At 66.0% G+C, this 20,261-nt stretch overlaps 1 protein-coding gene across 2 annotated transcripts; it reads left to right on the forward strand.

Annotated features, from left to right (window-relative positions):
• The first annotated feature begins 135 nt into the window (after positions 1-135).
• ARID3A (AT-rich interaction domain 3A) lies at positions 136-19,576 on the forward strand. 2 transcript variants are annotated; one of them, XM_065858473.2, is made up of 9 exons: positions 136-274; positions 2,884-3,816; positions 4,294-4,612; positions 15,052-15,124; positions 15,814-15,997; positions 16,527-16,774; positions 17,087-17,383; positions 17,456-17,545; positions 17,662-19,576. In XM_065858473.2, the coding sequence occupies exons 2-9, from the start codon at positions 3,392-3,394 to the stop codon at positions 17,868-17,870; spliced, it is 1,845 nt and encodes a 614-aa protein (XP_065714545.2). In that variant the 5' UTR covers positions 136-274; positions 2,884-3,391; the 3' UTR covers positions 17,871-19,576. The 2 variants fall into 2 exon arrangements, with proteins under 2 accessions (XP_065714545.2, XP_071655603.1); XM_071799502.1 differs by lacking the exon at positions 136-274 and adding an exon at positions 1,408-1,609.
• Positions 19,577-20,261: the final 685 nt, after the last annotated feature.

Consider the following 20,261-nt stretch of genomic DNA (forward strand, 5'->3'; position numbering starts at 1 on the left):
ATTTGCATGCAGCCGCGGCGGCAGGCCAATGGGAAGGCGAGGCGGGGCGCGGCGGGCGCGGAAGGCCAATGGCAGAGCGGGGCGGGGCGGAGCGGGGCGGGGCCAGTGTGGCGAGCCAATAGGAAGCAGGGGCGGGGCTGCTCTGGGCCCCGCCGCCCGCCCGCGGGGAGAGGAGCCGCCGTGCGGGCACCGAGCGCACCCCCGGCCCCGCCGCAGCCCGAGCCCCGGGCGGCCGCGGCTGCTATGCGGCTTCGCGGCGCACGGCCTCCACCGGGTAAGCGCGGACGCGCCGCCACACCGGCTCCGCGGCCGGTACCGGGACCGCCCCCTGGCCGCTACTGGGGATCGGGGTCTGTCGCCGTGCTCGGGGCTGGGCGGGACCGGGGCCGTGTATCGGCCGCGTCCCCTGGGCGGGCTGGGACCCTCGTGATCGGTTGCAGGACGGGACCGGTGCGCTCCCTTCCCGTGCGGCCGTTTACCGGCCGTGTCCTCCGCGCGGGGCCGGGCTCCCCCGCCCGGGCCGCTCCCGCCGCCCGGCACGCCCCCGCGCCTGGCCCCTGCGGCCGTTACCGGCCCGGCCGGTTAGAGCCCCCCGCGCCCCGCCCCGCCCGCCGGCCCCCGGCCTCGGCGATGGGCCGGAGCCGCCGCCGCCCTGTGCCCCCCTGCCAGGGCAGCCCCGGCCCGCGGCCTCCTGGGGCTCCGGGCCGGGCTGCGCGCTGGGCTCGGGGGAGCTGCTGGCCTAGTCCGGTCCCGTCCTTTCGTGCCGGGAGTGGCCGTTTTCCCCCGGTTCACGGGGCCGGGATCCCCCGGGTCCCACCGGCCCTGTCCCCGAGTTCGGCCGGTGCCACGTGCCGCCGGGGCCGGGCTCTGTCCTGGGAGGGTTCCCCTGCCCGCCCTGGGGGTCCGTCCCGCGGCTCCCCCAGCCCTGTCTGTCTCCGGAGAACGGGCATCCCCTGGGCCTGGGCTCCCGGTCTCTCTTCTCCTCCTTCTCCTCCTCACTTCGATCTCTGCCCTCGGAGCCCGGCCCGGGCGGTGCAGTGAGCCCGGCCGGGGGTCCGGGAGCAGCAGGCGGGAGGCGGGGGTGTCCGGCCGGGCCCGGCATCGGCGGCACAAAGGCCCCGTCCGTCACACCCCCGCCCGCTGCCGCGTATTTTTAGCCCGACGTGGCCGCTGTCGCTCTCGAGCACCTGCCCCGCGGGACGCGGGTGCTGCCACCACCGCCCCAAACCCCCCGCATGCCGCCAGCACCACCCGCACGGCGGGAGCTCCCGAGCCCCGCGACGGCAGGGACAAAGGGGCACGACTCAAGGTCACCGCAGCCTCCAGGCCAGGGCCCCTCTGAGAAGGGACAGTCCCTGGCTCTGGTTTCGCCGCTCCGACAGCGCTTGGGCTTTACTTTGCATGGCCCCGGCACGGCCACAGCCCAGGAGGCAGCTCTGGTGCTGGTACTGAGTAATTTGGTGACTTGTGGCAAGGCAGAGCCACAGTGGAGCGGGGCCGGAGGAACACGTGCCTGGGATGAGTCTCACTCCAGTTTTGCCGGTGGCTCTGGCAGGGGACGGAGTTCAGATGCAGGACGGCTGTGTGGCGGGGAGCGCGGCCACGGCGGGTGAGCGGCTGCTGCTCCGGGACAGCCCCGTGCTGGGAGGGTCTCTGTGCCAACACCTCTCTCCACTCCGGCAAGATGGAGATGGCCGGGGTGGAGGGGGGAAACTGAGGCACAGACAGTGCACAAGTGGCCCATCAGCTCCTGCCACCCTGGCGCTGGCTTCTCTCAGGTGGCAGCAGCAGCAGCCGAGGTGCAGCCCCGGCCACCGCGGTGGCGGCGCGTCGGTAGCGTGAGCAGCGCCAGCGCGGCAGTGCTTGAGCGGATGCGGCTGCCGCCGCAGTGAGAAGCGGGGGAAGCGGCTCCGACCCGCGCTGGGAGCGGGTTCCCCTTTCCAGAATCGGCAGGATCGCGCCGGAGCTGCTGGCTCCTGCGTGTCGCCAGCTGTCCTGCCCCCGCGCGGGGCTGCCTGCGGCCCCGGCCGCCCTGGATGGGCCCCACGTCAGTCCCTGCGAAGGTCCCGGGGTGTGTGTGTTCCACCGGCCCTCGGGTAGCAGAAACGGGTGACTGAGTCCTTGCCCGTATGTGGCACTACCGCGGCGCGGTGAGCTCCCGCCCTGCCCTCGGCACACACGAGGTCGTGCCGAGGTTGTTGCCAGTAGAGCCGTGTCTGTCCATGGGCTGGGGCTGGCTGCCGGTTGCACCGGGGCTGGGGGGGTCCAGGCTGGGGTGCCAGGGCGGTGGGGGTGTTGCAGGGCCCTGCTGTAACGTGCTGGTGGGGTGAAGCAGAGCTGAGCCACTCGCAGCCCCGTGCTGTCCCGGGGGACCCACAGCCCCAGGGAAGGGGAGGCAGCGGGGGTGGCCGGCAGAGCCTGTTTGCCGGGGTTTTGGGGAACAAGGCTCGGCCCTCCTGTCCCTCAGGAGCTCCCCTATAGCCCTGGGGACACACAGGTCCCCCCTGTGCCACGGCACCCTGCTGCGTGAGGGGCCCTGGTGCCGCTGGCACCCCGGCGCTGGCCTGGCAGCTCCTGCCACCGCGGTGGCCCACGAGCCCAGCGCTCCCCTCGCTCCTGTGGAGCATGTCCCTGGTATCCCCGGTGGGGCCGTGCCCTGTCCCCCGGGGGGGCTCTCCCAGCAGGGCTGTTATCTGCAGGCACTGGTCCCCTATCCGCTGCCTGCGGGCCGGGCAGGGCTATCGGGTCCGGCAGGCCCCTTCCCCCTCCTCAGCAGGGCCCGGCCTCCCTATCTCATTAGCTCGAGATTAATGAGGCTCCTGCGCTGTCTTTAACTCCTTCCTGCTCACGGCTCTCCTCACCCTTTCTCTGCTCTCCCCACAGGTTTGCGCCGACGCCGTCCCGCAGGCGAGGACTAGGGACAGCTGGCCCCGAGCAGGGGACGCCGTGTTGACCCCAAGGCTGCTGCCCCCCAAAAGTGCCCACTCGACAAGGGAGGGGACGATGCACCGGGCCACAAGCGTTGCCTGGTGACCCCACGGAGGTGCCGGTTCCTGGCGGCAGCACCCTCATCCCGACCGGCCGCCCCGAGGCTCCCGCCGGGGCCATCCTGCGAAGGAGAGCAAAACCGAGGGGGGTCGGGGGGCTCGTCATTCTGCCCTGACCCGGCTGCAGCGGCGATTCCTGCCCTGACACCCTGACGGCGCTGAGGAGCCCCTGTTACCCTCGCCCCCTTGGGCCCCAGCAGCCCCCCGGCACTCCCTGGCCTCGGCCCCCGGCCCCGCTGGAGCGCGGCAGCCTGCCGGGCGCTGCCCCCCACGCCCCCTGGGCATCAGCCCCCGGGTGCATCACCCCGCGGCCCCCTGGGGCCCCCCCAGCCACCGGCAGAGCCATGAAGCTGCAGGCGGTGATGGAGAACCTGCAGCGGCAGCAGCGCGCGCGGCTGCAACAGGCGCTGGAAGCGCGGCAGCAGGAGCAGCAGCAGCCGCCGCCGCGCTCCCCGCCGGCCTCCGCGCAGCCCCCACCAGCCCCTGGACAGACCCCCGGCAGCACCCCAGCCCGGGGACGCAGCCAGGATCCGGCACCGGCCCCTTCGGAGGAGGGAGCGGAGCCCGAGAGCGCGCACATCCAACGGGCGCAGATGGCTGCCCTGGCCGCCATGCGGGCGGCAGCCGCCGGGCTCAGCCACTCGTCCAGCCCGGGGCTGTCGGAGGAGAGCCCGGCCTCCGAGGACGAGGAGGAGGAGGAGGAGCACGCCGAGGAGGAGGATGGCGGGTACCAGCAGGAGATGGGCTCCGAGGAGGAGGAGGAGGATCTGTGAGTATTTGCCAGCACAGACTTGCAGCTCTTAGGCTTTTGGGAAGGGGCAGGGACACAGTCTGGCCCTGGTGGGTTTTGGCATGGCCAGCTGGAGACACAGGGTTCCCTTTGGGTCAGGAGGTGCTGCCGGGGGCTGCCCGCACTGCATTGGGTTTGTGCACCAGGCTCTGCAGCCGTGATTCCTCGTGACACCTTGGCCGTGGAGCCGCGTGGGGCCGTGACAGAGGATCCTGCTCTGGCGTTCAATTATGCAGAGCCCCGTGGCCACGTCCCCTCCAGGGCAGGAGACAACCTGGCAGCCATCTGGAGACCCTGTTGGAGCTGCTGGTGCTGGCGGTTGCCCCGTGCGCTGGACGGGTGTTTCCAGCCCCACAGCTGGGGGGTCCCCGTGGGGCACATGGGGGAGAGGGACTGGCTGTGGGAACCCAACCCCTGCTCAGTGTGGGACCAAACCTGTCCTGTCCCCTGCTCTAGGAAGGGCAAATGGGATGAGGATGACTTTGAAGAGGACTTGGCTGAGGAGGAGGAGGAAGAGGAAGAAGAGGAGGAGGAGGAAGACTACGAGGAGGAGGAAGACATAGGAGAGGAAGGGCTGGGCTCGGGAGAACCGGTGCGAGCGGGCGCGGGATCCCTGCTGCTCCGCAAGCCCCCGGCACCGCAGCACTACCGGGGCGAGCCGCAGCGGCTGCCGGGGGGGCAGGACCGGCTGCCCCCGTCCGCGCCGGGCCACGCGCAGCCCCCGCCGCCGGCGCCCGACCACGGCGACTGGACCTACGAGGAGCAGTTCAAGCAGGTGGGTGCCCGCCGAGCCGCGTGTCCTCTGCCGCGTGTCCCCCGCTGCGCCTGTCCCCTCCCGGCTCCGCCACATGTCCCCGCGTCCTCGAGAGCCACGGTGGGACGGCTCTGGCAGTGCTGCCTCCGGCAGCGTTCTCGGATTGAGTTGCCGGCATTTCTGCTGAGAAAGCCTGGGGTTTCTGTGGGTTTTAGTGCTTGGGCTCAGCTGTACCCCCTCCCTGGTTGCTTTGATCGGTGGGATCCGGTGTCCCAGTCGGTTCTTTGCCCTGGCGCAGGTGGGTGGTGCGATGGGGTTCACCGCAGGGACCTGGAGAAGTTTTTGCTGAAAATGATTGAAAAAACCTCCCCAAACTTGCAAATATGAAGGAGCTCTTTGGTTTCCTCTTCTCCACCCTCCTCAAACTGTATTTGGTGAGGACGTGGCTTGGTCCCCATCGCCGCAGAGGTGCTGTTGGCAGGATGGCTCTGACCCTGTGGATGTTTGCGGACAGAGATGCCCGCAACTGCCCCCAAAATGCCACTGAAGAGTGAAACCGGGGCCGGAGCACCCGCTGCCCCCTCGGTCGCTCCTCCGTGGCAGAGACGCTCCCGCTGTCCCCCAGCTCGCTGCGCCCCGCTTTGCGGCTACTAGAAGGAAATGTGCTGCAAGCTGGGGCTCCCCGGGGGCCGCCCGGCGCCTTTGATGTGTGTGGTTAAATACATCTGAGTTTAAGGCTGGGGGAAGGGACGGGAACCAACAGCAGCAGATGGGACCCAGATGGAGCGGCCGGGGCACGGTGGCCTTTTGGGAGGGATGCGACGGCCCGAAGGGGAAGGGGCAGGGGCCGTCGCGTCCCTCCCGAAAGGGGGAAGGGGCTGCCGCGATGTGCCGGCACATCTGGCTGCGGGCAGCCTCCCGATAGGGAAAACCCGAGCGCTGGATTGCGCGGCCACCCAGCCCGGCCGCGGGAAGGGCCGGCTCTGCCCCACGCGTCCCTCGTGCCGCGGTGCCGCCGCTTCTGCTTGCGGTTTCTCTCTATTATGCTTCCTGCCGTCAGGGAGTGAGCGGCCGGGGATGTGATCTTGTATCTGTGAAAAGGCTTTTTTGATACCGCAGCCGTGATCTTCCTGTTTGTCACCGTGTTGGTGCTGTACCGGACCCGTATGGCAGCTCTGGGGATGCGGCGATCGGGATCCAATGGGAAAATCTGGTGCTGGGGGCTGGCGGTGCCTGCAGAACCCCTGCCCTTGCCTATGGGCTGTGCCGGAGGCTCTGCTGGGTTGCTGGCACAGCCACAGCACCTGGTGACATTAGACTGAGCCATGGCACATGCTGTGACCCCCAAACCGCTGTCCGGAGGGGCTGAGCCCCCCTGTCTCCCTCCCCTTCTCTTCCCAGGGTGGGCAGGGAGGTCTTGGCACCGCGGTTTGTTGCGGCAGCAGCCGGAGGGTGGCAAAGCGGGTGCCGCTGTGCTGTGGGTGGTGGAGCGGGGGCGAAGCACCGGCTGGGAGAGGCTTCCCCGGCACGTCAGCCATCAGCGCCGGCGCTTGGATCGCGGCCGCTGGCCCCGGGCCAGGGTGTTGTCGGCGCAGCGCGGCGCTGGCGGGAGCTCCTCCTGGCCACCCTCCAGCGCGTGCCGCCGGGCACCCCGGCCTGGCCCAGCTGGCGCAGCGGGCACAGCGTGGCCGGGGAAGAAGCAGCAGGAATGTAAACAGCGAGTGCGGCGCTGCCGGGCAGGGGATGCTTCACCCTTCCGTGCCCCTGCGGTGGGGAAACCCCAGCAGCACCAGGTGCTGGGGCACTGCAGCCGAGTTCCCCCAGCAGGACATGGTACGGCAAGCGCGGCCGTCCCGGCGCTGGGCCATCCTGCTGCGGTGGGAAGCGCTGCTGGAGGATGCAGCCACTCCGGATTCATCGGCCCCGTGGCACTGGCAGCGCCGCTGCTCTCCCACCCGTGCCCGTGGAGTGTTGGCTGAGCCATCGCTGCCGGCTCCCCGCGCCCACCTCTGCACCCAACCCCAGGGTGCCCGTGGGGGCTGTTCCTGTCCCTGTCCCCCGCCCCGGGGTTTTATTGACCCATCTGGGACAGATTCCGGCAAACTGGGGGCTGGGCCGGGCTGAACCGTGGGGGTCCGGCGGCAGGAGGAGGAGGAGGGGGCCCAGTTCAGGGGAGGCACTGGAGGGCGCGAGGAAGAGTTATGGAGGTTACGGAGGTTACGGGGCCGGCGCGTGGCACCTCCCCATCCCCGGGGACGGCTACCGTGCGGGCAGGGGTCAGCTCGGAACAAAGGAGCCCCCGGCACGGGGGGGTGCGGGGGCAGCGACTGCCGAGAGGGCGATGGCTCCTTGGCTTGGAAAGGGGCATTTTGGGGGCGGGAGGAAGCTCCCCGTGGGGAACGGCCACCATGGCCGGCAGTAGGGCCGGCTCGCTTTCAGTTTGGTCTTGTGCCGTTGTAGCCGCGGTGGCACGGGTCGGGGGTGTTCGGAGGGATGCTGGCACATCGCCCCACGCTGCCGCTGTACCGGGACCACGTTCGCCCTTGTTTAGGTTTGGGATCCTCTCTAACCGCACCCCAAAAGGCAGGACAGGGCTGGGGTGCTGCCGGCGTGTCAGGGCTGCTGGGCTCAGCCACACGGGAGCCCTGGCACCCCCAGGCACCACCACTGGGCTCGCTGGGGCTCTGCTGCGGGGGGGACGCTCGTGGGGGGAGCCGGGCACAAGCTGCTCCGCTAACCCGGCCAAAACTCCGGCGCTGCCGCGTGTCGCCACAAACTGCTGCGTAACGCCAGGATGGCTGCGCGGTGAAACCTGCGTCGGCACCCGCACCCCGGTGAGGGTGGGGGGGCTCCGCTGCCGCCCCCGCAGAACCACCCTCCTGACCTTTCGGTTTCGGTGCCGCCGTGACCGTGCTTGGCTCGCACCGAGCACCGGCCCCCGCAGCCGGAGTTTCCGCCTCTACCCCTTTTGGAGTTTCCTGCGCTGCCTACACAGGCAGCAGCTGCCTGGACCCCCCAGGCACGTGCACCCCGTCACCCCATCCTTTTGGGGCGCCCCGTTTGGGGTGCCCCAGCTGGTCTTCACCCCCCCATCTTCACTCCATTCACCGGAGCTGTTGGAGGCTTTAAAAGCCGTCGTGGTGCTGGGGGGTGGCTGGTGGTGGTCCCGGTGCTTTTGGAGGGGTAGGAGGTTTCTTAAGTTGCCCCAAATGGGGACGACCAAACCACGCCGGTGGCACATGGGGGGAGAAAACCTCAGCCCTTATCTTGCACCGAGCAGCTCTCCCCCAAGATACAGGATTTCAAAGTGCAACGGTTGCGGGGGGGTGGAAAAACAAAGCGAAAGCAACTCTGCAAGCACATCGGGCAGTGCGCTGGGTGCGGGGGGGCCAAACCGGACCCCTGCGCCACCAGGGCTGCGGCAGCTCCCGGAAAGGTGACGGTGGGATTGTCACAGGAAGGGGCCAAGGAAAAGCCCATTTCTCCTCCGAATGCCCCGGCGTGGAGCCCCGTGCCCACACTTGGGGCTCTGGTCAAGGAGTGGGGGTCCCTGCCACCCCCTCCAGCGTGGGGTTCTGAACCCCTCTCTCCCAGGGATTATTTTGTTTTCAAAAGCCCGGTGCTGGCGGGGGGAGCAGGGCTGGGAGCGGGGGCCCCGCGGCCTCTTCACAAGGGCAGGAGGGTCCATTTACTTTCTTTAAAATATTGATTAGAGCTTTATTGCATTAGCCAGCCGAGCGGATGAGCCGGCCTCGGGGAGGGCGAGGGGGCCCCGTGCGGGGAAAGGGCCACCCGAGCGTCGTCACCCGGCCGGGGCCACCATCCCCTTGCCCCACAGCCATTCGCTCTGACCGGTGGGGCGGGGGCACCGATAACGTTGGGGGCCCCCGGCCGGGTGCTCCTGTGCCGGGAGGAGGCGATTGCAGCGCCTGGTCAGGCCGGGGCAGATAACGGAGGGGACTGGAGTGTTGTGGGGTGCCGGGGGGGGGCAGGCACAAGTGGCCCCTCCCAGGACAAGGGCCGGTGCTCCCTGTGACCCCGGCACAGCCATCGCCCATCGCCACTGTCCAGCTGACCCAAGGGTGCTGCTGGCCGGGGATCCAGCCGGTAATCAGCTCAGGGAGCCCTCCCGGAGCCCTAATCCCGCGGATCCCCGCCCGGGGGTCAGGGACTTCTTGGCGACAGCGGCTTAATCACGAGTGCCTCCCCCAGCCTGGCTGCGGGTGCCGATCCCGCTGTCCCTGCGCCACATGGAGCCACTTCTCCCAGTGAAACCAGGGTTAATTAACGAGGTGGGGGACAGACACGTCTCTCGTGCCCTGTGTACCTGGCCAGCACCTTCACCAGCTGGTTTTGTTTGGACCTTCCCCCTGGCACCGCTTGGCTTGAGAGCTGGGCTGAACCCCCCCAGTCTTGGCATCACCTGCTGGTGTTCCCCTCTGAGCCCTGGACCCCCAAACCCCTGAGTCCTGGACTCCTGGATCCTGGATTCCAAGCCCCAAACCCCCAAGCCGCAGTTCCCCGCGCTGATCGAGGGCTGCAGAGGAGGCAGCCGCCTCCCAGCTCTGCCACAGCTGAACTAACAGGCAAGAGGGTTTATTTAAAAGAAGGAAAAAAGCAGAGCAGAGACGAGAGCAGGTCCTTTGTCAGCAAAGCAAACAGCCGGCCGGCAGCGGGGCGGTTGGGCAAGGCCGTGGCGTTGCTCCATCGCCCTATTTCTGGCCCAAACCGCAGGAGAAATAGCAGCCGGTCCTGGGGGCCGGCCGGATGTGCCGCAATCGGGGGCCAGGGCCGGGGGCGGTTTGGGGACCGGGGGAGCCCCTGACACCCCGCTGACCCTCCCCATCAGTCACTAAATCTGCCCGGGCTGGGTCCCCACTCCAGGTGCACCCTGTGATAACCGGCTCCAGTGCCACGGTGGGATGGGCGCAAGCAGCAGCTTTGCTGGAGCCGGCATTGCTCCGGTGCTGTGGCAGTGCCATGGCTTTGTCCCCTGCCACCTTCTCCCTTCCACAGGCGGCCAAGCAGCAGCGAGGTTTGGCGCTGCCGGAGCAGCTCTGCGGTGACGGTTCTCGGGGCTGATGGCAGCTGCCTGTCAAACCATCTGTGGCTGCTGGACCTTGTCCAGCTCCCGCAGGCACGGCCGGGGTGCGGGGCCCCCCCAGGTCCCCCCACCGTGGCAGAGCGGCCATCCCCCGGATGGACGGACGGACGGACGGAGGTGCGGGACCTCGCATTTCAGGAACAGCTTTGCAATTAGCCAAATCCCCAGCTGGGCGGTGGAAGCCCCGGTGACTCATCTGCTCGGGCTTACAGCGATCCCCTTTCTAAGACGATCATTTACATATGGTGGAATTTAAGCTCCAGCTCAGCTGCCAGCACGGCTGCTCCTGCCCCCGCGCCACGTCCTGCCCGGGGGTCTCGACCTGCCCCGTGCGGTGTCACCCGGGCAGCGACAGCCCCCGTGGGGGTCACCAAGCGCCCCAAGGGTCTACGCTGCTTTTCCAGCAGGCAAAGCTTTCCTCTCTGGCCGTGGTTTCCCCCGGTTTGTGCTGCGTGGCTCCAGCTCGGCCGCTCCCTGGGATGAGCTTTCTCAACGCTGCCTGACCCCGCTCAGTGTTTGCACAAGGGCTGGTGCGATGGGGAGCATGTGTCGCGGGCATGCACCGGCACGCAGGCGGGGAGCACCGGCGCGGCCGCCGCTGCCGGGCTGGTTCCCGTATGCCGGCCCTGGCTCTGGGCTTGGCAGGGGGGCAGCAGCTCCTGGCTCACACAGAGCATGGAGCAGCCCGTGCCACACATCAGTGTCCAGACACAATAGTGTTTTGTTATATCCAGAGCCCGGCACGCCGCCGGTCCCTCCGAAACCACCGTTTGGAGCACAGCTGCAGCAGGATTCGCGTCCCCTCCGCGTGAGGGGTGGCAGCGGCAGCGGGGCCATGTCCCAGGAGCTGGTGGTGGTTGGTGCATGGCTGTGGATCCATGCCGAGCGTTCCGGTGGCTGCCGGGCCGGAGTGGCCCCGCAGAGTGGTGGGGAGGGTGGCTGACGGCACAGGGACAATGGGGGGTCAGGGAGGTTAAACGGCGGCTAATTCGCCCATTCAGTGTCCCCCTCTGCTGCACGGTGACGCTCGCTGTGTTGGTGACTGTGGCCGGGACGTGGCCGCAGCACCGCTTGGGGTGTTTGTGGGTGTGGGGGGAGCCTGGGTGGTCTCAGGGTCCCCTGCGCATGGGCAATGGCTGGGAATGGGGACTGGGCTCTTCCCTGTGCCGCAGGATCTGCCGCCCACCGGGTCCCACGGCCCCCAGCCTGGGCAGGGGACACGGTGGGCAGAGGCACCTGTGGCGGGGCCGCGTCCCAGCCCAGGGGTGCTGACCCACCGAGGGGACAATGCTGGGAACCGGCAGGAACAATGGTGCCGACGGGAAGCGTGGCGGCGAGGGCCCGGCGCTCCCCAGCCCCCACTGCGGGCAGCACAGTGGTTGGAATCCCACCGGGCCGGTCAGTGCGGCCAGCCCGTCCCCTCCCCGCAGCACCTTTGGCAGCGCTATCTATCTCAGAGCTGGCGAGCGCGGTGGTGGGGGGACCACCCTGGGGGTTCTGGGGAGAGGGTGCGCAGCCCCAACCCCTGGCAGCCCCTTCCTGTTGGGCCGTGCTTTGGGGCTTGCAGGGAATTAGGGATGGGGACAGCGAGAGGTGACCCGTCCCTAAGCCGAGTGCTTTATCTGCAGCGGGATCTGTGCTGGGATCTCCCTTTGCCCTTCGCTAGGTCCCCATAAACCCAATACCCCCCAGGCTGGGGGGCCATGCCGGTGCTGCCCCCCAGTCACCGCGACAGCCCTGACTCAGCCACCGTCTTATGGGAAACCACCTCACCAGCAGCACCCGAAACGCTTCATTTCGGGGCTCATCACCAGCCCATCACTCCAGTTTTTACTAATTACTTTCTTTTTCCAAATAAGAACCCCCCTCACCCGCCTGCGACTGTGGGTCCAGGCTTGGGGGGCCAAGGGGCTGCGTGCGCCGGGGGACGGGAAACACCGCCCGTGTGTTTACTCTTCGTTAAATAACTCATTAGCGTGCGTGGTCTCTCCCCCCGCCAGTGTCACCCCTCGGCTGTCAACAGGACAAAGGGACGTGTCCCCGGGGCCGCTGGGAGGAAGGAAGGAAGAAAAGAAAGAGAAAGAAGGAGCCCCCCCACTCCCCATCCCGGATCACTGAGGGGTCGTCCCGCTTGGGCTCCCCCCACCTTGGTTGTGTTTTTTCCCCAAATGGTTGTGTTTTTACCCCAAACTTGGGGTTTTCAGCCCTCGAGAGGCGGCTGGTCCTATGGGAAGGGTCATCAGCCCCGCGTCCCTGCTGCAGTGGCCTTTGGGGGTCTGTCCCCCCCAGGCTCACGGCGCGCACGTCCCAGCCCGGTTTCGAGGAGAAAGGAGGAAAGCCGGGAGCATCGAGACTTCCTGGCCATGGAAATTAATCCCCGAGGCCCGAGAACCCGGAACCGAGCCGAGGGGGTTGTTTTTAACTCTGACGCAGGGCCGCGGCTCCTCGGAGCCCCACAGAGCCCCGCCCGCTGTTGGGGGGTCCCTGTGACACTTGGTGGGGGGACACGGGGGCTCCAGCCCATGAAGGACTCTCGTGGCTCCGGCGCAAAGCCCGGCGTTGCTGGAGCCTCGCTCGATGGTGCTTCCCCTCCCTCTTGACCTGCCCCCCTGCCCGCAGCTTGGGGGGCGTGGGAGGGTTATCTGGGTCCCTCCCAGGACCCCCGGCACGCACCGCGCCCGTGCCGAGGGCTCCCTCCTGCATTCCTGGCATTGCCGAGGGGCCGCCTCCCCGCCGGCCCTTTGAAAGCCAAGGGCTCGGGATTTTCCCTGTAATCTGGTTTGAAACGTTAATCCGGTCATCCACACCAAACGCCGGGCCGGCATCCTGCCGGGGCGCTGGGCCGCGGGGTCAGCGCTGCCCGCCCGCCGCCCGCCTAATTCCTCCTCCACTTAATTATATATCTGCTGGCAGCAGCCATCTGGCACCGCGTCCTCAGCCGCCCGCAAGGACGGGGACGGGGACGGCGGGGGCTACGCCAGCGGGTGGACACCGCGGTGGTGCCGGAGCCGGGCGCACACCCTGCGCTGAGTGAGCACCGGGACCATGGGGTGCGTGGGGCTGGGTCCCCAGCGCGGGGGGCAATGGGGGGACATGTCCCATTTCCCCGGCGTTGCCGCGGCGTCCCTGGCACCGCGCTCTCTCTGCGGGAGCCTCGGTGGGCGCGGGGCTGGCGTAAGAGGATATTCTGGGGGCAGCTGCGTTACAGATTAAGTCATTCCCACCTCCCTGGCCTCCCTAATTACGAAATGCAAATCTATTGACTCAACGGTGGCCTCTCCCCGCTGCCCGGCGTCACCTTTGCACCGAGCCTCGCCGCCTCCGCCGAGAGCCACGGGTGCGCTGAGCAGGACCCGCACTCAGCACCAGCGCCGGCACCCACCGAGGATCGGCACCTGCAGATTTCGGTGCGGTGATGCCAGCAGCAGCTGGTCTGCGCTGAGCCCGGCTGTGCACTCGGTTTCACACGCTGCTGAAATGAGAACGTGTTTCTGTTCCTCAATTTTTATTTTGAGACCCAATCTCTAAGCTTTCCCGCGATGCCCACGCTGCCTTTCGGTGCCCGCGGGGTGCACGGTTCCCCCACCGTGTCCACACCGGTGCGGGAGCCAGTGGGGTGTCCCGGCAAACGCTCAAAAGCTGCTTGTCTCTGCCACTTCTGCGGCTCTGCCGGTGCCCGGGTGGTGAGGGGCGACGGGGACAGCTTGTCCCTCACACCGGGGGGTTCTGCCGGTGTCAGCAGAGCCAAACGAGGGTCCCGGGGGCTCCTGGGGTGCAGCCAGGAAAACGCCGGCACAGGGAGCAGAAAGCGCCGGCACAGGGAGCCCTGGCTCGGCCGAGCCTGCCCCTGCTCCCGCAGCAGCAACCGAGCGCGGCAGAGCTGTCGAAATGTCGCCGGTAACCACAACCTTGCGAAACGTCCGTCCTGTGCTGGCCGCCGCGCTGGGTGTGCCGGCAGGAACTCACCGACCCCCCGACCCCCGTGACCACCGGTGCGGGGGGCGCGGGGAAGGACGGCACTCGCTTTCCTCAGCTGATGATCAATTTTCCTTCATCCTCTTAAATGTGTCCGTTCCCCTCGGGACTGAGCTGGGGGGCAGATGAACCGGTGTGTTTGTCCCCCCCAAAACGCCGCTGGCTTGATCAAAATCGCTGGCTGGGTATGGGATGCTGGAGCTGCGGCAGCGCTGGTGCTGTCCCATGGGTCCCCACGGGCTGGGGTCCCCGCGGTGCCTGGACGTGGTGTCTCTGCCGCGGTGCCGGTGGCTACAGCCACTGCCCAGCTCCTGCCATCGCCCCGTTATTGGGGTTACCGAGGTTGGGGGGAAATGAGCAGCATCGGGGGTCTCAGCCGCGGTGACGGCAGCTCCTGCCCCATCCCGGGGGTTGCCAGGGCCTGGTGAGGTTTCCAGGGGAACTGGGGTTTATGGCTTTCCCACAGCGCCCGGCCCCTCTGATCAGTGCAGCCCCATTGATCCCTTTGATCAGCACCAGTGGGCGAGCGCGGCCCCAGGACCCAGATCCTGCCGGGGAGAGATCGAGGAGGGGGCTCGCACCCCCCTCCCGCAGTGCCACCACCACGGTGTCGTGCCGGCCGTGCCCGCTGCTCCGCTGCCGTGCGGCGCGTGCCTGGGGGGTTACGCCGTGGTATTTATAGCCCCCTCCCAGCCGCCGCGGCTCCGCTGGCAGTTGTTCAAAGTTGTCATTGAGAAACGCGGGAGCTGCTCAGCACCAAGGAGCCGGACCAAGGGCAGCGGGTCCGTCCCCGCGGCGTCTGGGCAGAGCCCGCGTGGCGAGCCTGCCTGCGATCCTGCCTGCGATCCCGCCTGCGTGCCTGCCTGCAATAAATCAGGCAGGAATGTGCCGGGCTGCCGGGCGCGGGGTGGGGTCCCGGCAGCACCGGGTGCTGGCGGCGTGGCCGTGCCAGACCCCGAGGTCCTCGCCTCGTCACGTCCAGACCCCCAGAGCGCACCAGGTGACACCGGTTCTCACCGCGGTGCACAAGCTCCCACCGTGGCACACAAGCTCACCAGCTCCAGCTCCCTCCGGCACCTCAGGTGCGAGGATGGATCACACCGGAGCGTTGCTACACTCCGTGCCGAGCGCTCGGTGATGCTAAAAACACCTGAGAGTGGAGCTGCCAGGAGGAGCCGGGGCCAAGCACGGCACTGGGGGCACTGGTGGTACTGGGACTCCTACCCTCCATGCGGGGACCCCCCAGCTGTTTGGGATCCTGGAGCTGGACGGCTCAGGCCAGTGGGCTCCAGCCTGGGGGTTCCCTAGGGAGGGGGGGCTCTCCAGGAGGCGGGGACACGGATGGGGGGTCTCTGAGCATTTTTGTGCTCTCCCTGCACAGCTGTACGAGCTGGACGGTGACCCCCGGAGGAAGGAGTTCCTGGATGACCTCTTCAGCTTCATGCAGAAGCGAGGTGAGCCCCCCGTCCCCCTCATCGCCGCCCCAACTCCAACGGGCACGGGTTAATCTTTAACCTCTTTGCACCGCGGGGTCAAAACTGCTGGATGGGATCCTGCACCTGGGCCCCCCCAGACCCCCCCGTAACCATCGCAGTCGGGACCTGCAGCCCCTCCCCGGGTCATTGCGGGGGGTGCAGCCCAGGCTGGCGGGGGGGCCAGGGGGTGGGAAGGGCTGAAAGAGAAGAGCGTTCGCCCGCTCCAGGGTCTGGTTCCTGCACGGAGAGCAGGGCTGGAAGTGCTGACGCATCGCGGCTCGCGCGGCCCTTTGTCCAGGAGCGCCGGGGAAGCACGTGTGTGCGCGGGGGGGGAGCTGTGGCTGCGTCCCCTGGGGTCACCCTGACCCCTGCACCCACCGCCATGGGACGGCGGAGACCCCGGGATGGGGGAGACACTGCAGCCCCGTGTGCGGCGCTGGGGGATGAACCCCCCCGGCTCAGCAGGACACTCGCAGCCGGGAAGTGCCGCCCCCGTTATAAATAACCAGCAGTGCTTGTGGCTGAAAAGTGCAGGTTTCTGTTTCCTTTGTGCGTGGGGCTGGTGCTCAGTGAGAGCGGGGGTGGTGGAAGGGAGGGGGGAGCAGGACCCCCCAGCCCCGCGCTGCCTCAGGTCCCCCCCACAGACCCGCTGTCTCCTTCCTCCCCAGGCACCCCCGTGAACCGCATCCCCATCATGGCCAAGCAGGTGCTGGACCTGTTCATGCTGTACACGCTGGTGACCGAGAAGGGCGGGCTGGTGGAGGTCATCAACAAGAAGCTGTGGCGGGAGATCACCAAGGGGCTGAACCTGCCCACCTCGATCACCAGCGCCGCCTTCACCCTGCGCACACAGTGAGCGGGGGCTCGGGGGGAACCCTGGAGAACCTTGGAGAGGAGAAGGCTCCAGGGAGAACTTATTGTGGCCTTTCCATACTTAAAAGGGGGGGAAAGATGAGGACAGAGTTTTTATCAGGGCCTGTTGTGATAGGACAAGGGGTGATGGTTTTAAACTAAAGGAGGGGGATTCAGGCTGGACATGAGGAAGGAATTGTTGGCCCTGAGGGTGGTGAGAGCCTGGCCCAGGTTGGCCAGAGAGGTGGTGGATGAACCATCCCTGGAGACATCCCAGGCCAGGCTGGACAGGTTCTGAGCAACCTGAGCTGGTGAAGGTGTCCCTGTCATGGCATGGGTGGCACTGGGGGCGCTGGGAAGGACCCTCCAAGCCAAACCATCTGTGATTCCATGATCCTCCACAGGGTCGGCACTGCCAGGCTCCCCCTGCCCAGTGTCAGGTGCCAGGGACATGGACAGTGTGGAGGGAGGGGGTGGCGGAGTGTCAGGGGCGGCCACCATGTCACCGTCCTGTCCCTCTCCGCCGCAGGTACATGAAGTACCTGTACCCCTACGAATGTGAGAAGCGAGGGCTGAGCAACCCCAACGAGCTGCAGGCGGCCATCGACAGCAACCGGCGGGAGGGCCGGCGCCAGGGCTTCGGCAGCTCCCTCTTCACCTACTCGCCCGGTGGCACCCACGGGCTCCTCTCCTCACCCAAGCTGCCGGTGCCGGCGCTGGGACTGGCCTCCGCCACCAACGGCGGCTCCATCGCCCCCGTCCAGAAGATCAAGAAAGGTAACGGCCATGGCGGGGTCTGTGCCATGGGCTGAGTCCCCCCAACACTGGGGACACAGCCCCGAAAGGAGCAGAGCTGGGGGGTCCCATCGCTGGGCTCCTGTCTCCTCCCCGGGCGCTGGGCACTGGGGTTGGTTTTGGGGGCACCCAGCTCTGTCCCCTTTGGAGGGGCAGGAGGTGCCAGGCAGCCCGTGGCACGGACACAAGGCACAGGGGGGCCCTGAGCCGGCGTACTGTGCCTGGGGACACCCTGGGTGGTGGCACTGTCCGTCCTCTTCCTCCGCACCCCTGACCGCCCGCTCTGCCCCGCAGAGGAGGACTCCCCCATCCCCATCTCTGTGCCCAGCCGGCTCCCCGTCTCGCTGGCCGGTCACCCCGTGGTGGCCGCGCAGGCGGCCGCGGTGCAGGTGGCGGCGGCCGCTCAGGCCGCGGCGCTGGAGCAGCTGCGGGAGAAGCTGGAGTCGGGGGAGCCCCCAGAGAAGAAGATGGCGCTGGTGACGGACGAGCAGCAGCGGCTGATGCAGCGGGCGCTGCAGCAGAACCTCCTGGCCATGAAGGCACAGCTGCCCATGAGCATCCGCATCAACAGCCAGGGCACCCGCTCGCCAGGTCAGTGCGGCCCCGGCGCAACCGCCGCAGCCCCGGGTCCCGGTGGGTTCGTAACCGGCTCCCCCCCCGCAGAAAACCGCCAGGATGCGGCCGCCGGCCTGAGCAGCAACGGCACCAGCAGCATCAGCATGTCGGTTGAGATCAACGGCATCGTCTACACAGGTGAGGGCTCACGGTGCCACCGGCCCCGCTCCCGTGGACGTTCGCCCCGGTTTTGGGGCGCACAGGCGGCGTTGGCGTAGCCGTGCCCCCCAGCTCAGCCTCCCGTCTCTCCCCAGGTGTGCTCTTCGCCCAGACGCCCGGCCCTTCCTCCTCTTCCTCCTCCTCCTCCTCCTCCTCGCTCCCCTCTTCTACCCACAGCAAAGGCAACGGCGGCGGCCGCGGCAGCAGCGGTGGCGCTGGGGGGAGCGGCAGCAGCGTCCCCCCCACAGCCCCGGCCGGCCTGGCCGTGCCCCCCAGCTCTACCTCCAGCAGCGCTTCGCCTTAACGCCCCCAGCCCGGCCCTCGGGGCTCACCGGGGGCTCACCTGCTCTTATCGGGGCTCACCGGGGGGTCACCGGGCTCTGCCCTTGTTCTCGTCTCATTGGTTTTTCCTTTATTGGAGGAGAAAAGCTTTACTTAGCCCGGGGGTTTTACCGGAGCCGCCGGCCGTGCCGCTGCGCTGCGCCGGTCCGGGACCGTTTACCTCACTCACATCACACTTTGCACTGTACATTTATTATTAATATTATTATTATTATTATTATTTTTTAAACTCGTGTTACCTCCAGACAGACGCACGGACGCCTGCCGACGCGAGCTTTAGTGAAACCCCCCCGGCACCCTCTCAAGGAAAGGAAAGAACAGATAAAAAATATGATCAGAAACTGGGAGATAAGAGATTTTATTCATTTAGAGCCTTTTCCCGCCCCTTTTATTTCAAATCTACACTCACTATACGGGATTTTAAGAGGTTGTTGTTTGATTGTTTTGTTGTAAATAGCTTCTATTTTATTCTGGAGAAGAAAAGAATCGAAGTTTAACATGCAAATGATATATATTAGTGTTCATCAGGGAAACGGGAGCTTGGAACCGCGGAACCTCCTTTCTCCTCTTGTCTTTTTACCCCCCCCCCACAATACTACTGTGCAAAGCCAATTTGGGCACGTTTTCCTCCCAAAAATGAGCAGTTTAATTCCATAACGGGGCGCGGGAGCTCGTGGGGAAGGGGCCGCGGGATGAATTTATTGCCCCCCCCCCCCCAACCCCAAACCATTCGCCCCCATCTGCGTGAGACACAATCGCCCCCCCCACCTCGATACCGAAACCCCGTCCCCCCCCAGCTCGGTATCGCGACTCCTCAGGTTTCCACCGCGAGCACAGGGTTTGCTTTGTTTCCCCTTCCCCAGGTGCCTGGGGGGGCCCACACCGATGGGACCCCCCCCTTGTTTTTTATTTTCACTTGGGGAAGCGGCGATCTCAGGGGATTTGGGGATTTCCCAGCCTATTTTGGGGTTTTTTAGCCTTTTTTTCCCCCACCCCCCCCCAGTCCAGAGCTGGAAATTGCCCCGGGGGCTCCGTCCGGCTCCTGCTGCTGTGGGATCAGCCCCCGGCGGGGGGGGGGGGTCTCATATTCGATTTTCTTAGTGACTTTTTGCATTTGTACAGTCGCTGTTTTGGGTTTTAATTTCAATTCTTTATTTCCCACCCCCTATTCCCTCCCGCTTTTATTTTTCTTGTCGCATATCGATTTCTAAAAAGGCCAAAAAAGCAGCGCCTAAATCAGTTTCTTTGGGGTTTGGGAAGGACAAGAAGCAGCGGGCGCAGGTGCGGCCGCTCGTCCCCAACGCAGATCGAGACTCAGGTTAAAAGAGATAAAGAAAGGACAAAAAAAAGACAAAAAAAGACAAAAAAAAAGACTTAAAAAAAGACTAAAAACCACATTCTACCTCTGGGAGCGGCGGCCTCGGTCCACCCGGGCCCCCACTGAGATATTTCAGTTTTGCAAACGTTCAGGTATTGAAACTTTTGATTGTTATTATTAAAAAAAAATAATTAAAAAAAATAATTAAAAAAAAAAAAAGATAAAACACTGAAAGTTTACATTTTATAATAACATTATTATACAGATTGTATTTAAACTTCAGAATATTTAAGACGATTGTAACCCTGTAAAGTTGATGAAATATTAAAAAAACCGAAACAAACAACAAAGAGGTGTCATGTGGGGTTTGGGGACACGGGGGCTGTAGCGCTATAGGGTGTGTGCAGTGCCTATAGAGCTGGGGGGCCCTGTGTTGGAACTATAGGATGTCACAGGGTCTCTGGGGGGTGCCCAGGGGGTCCCTAGAGGGCCGTGGGATGTCTATGGGATCTCTATAGGGTGTCTACAGGGTGTCTGTGGGGTCCTATGTGGTCCCTATAGGGCTGTGGGATGTCCATGGGATCCCTATAGGGTGTCTGTGGGATCCCTGTAGGGTGTCTACAGGGTGTCCATGGGGTCCTATAGGGTCCCTATAGGGCCGTGGGATATCCATGGGATCCCTATAGGGTGTCTATGGGATCCCTGTAGGGTGTCCGTGGGGTCCTATAGGGTCCCTGTAGGGCTGTGGGGTGTCTGTGAGCTCCCTGTAGGGGTGTGGGGTCCCTATAGGGCCGTGGGATATCCATGGGATCCCTATAGGGTGTCTATGGGATCCCTGTAGGGTATCTACATGGTCCTTATAGGGTGTCCGTGGGGTGTCCATGGGGTCCTATAGGGTCCCTGTAGGGCTGTGGGGTGTCTGTGAGGTCCCTATAGGGGTGTGGGGTCCCTACAGTGCTGTGGGGTCCCTACAGGGCCGTGGGATGTCCATGGGATCCCTATAGGGTGTCTATGGGATCTCTGTAGGGTGTCCAT

This window comes from Patagioenas fasciata, chromosome 27, assembly GCF_037038585.1.
Source record: "Patagioenas fasciata isolate bPatFas1 chromosome 27, bPatFas1.hap1, whole genome shotgun sequence".
NCBI lineage: Eukaryota > Metazoa > Chordata > Aves > Columbiformes > Columbidae > Patagioenas > Patagioenas fasciata.

Bases quoted from the DNA above. Each gene is read 5' to 3' on its own strand.
- ARID3A (XM_065858473.2), top strand. From the start codon at position 3,392: ATGAAGCTGCAGGCGGTGATGGAGAACCTGCAGCGGCAGCAGCGCGCG. The intron at 3,817-4,293 runs GTGAGTATTTGC...CCCCTGCTCTAG, and splicing joins GAGGAGGAGGAGGAGGATCT to GAAGGGCAAATGGGATGAGG. The intron at 15,125-15,813 runs GTGAGCCCCCCG...CTTCCTCCCCAG, and splicing joins CAGCTTCATGCAGAAGCGAG to GCACCCCCGTGAACCGCATC.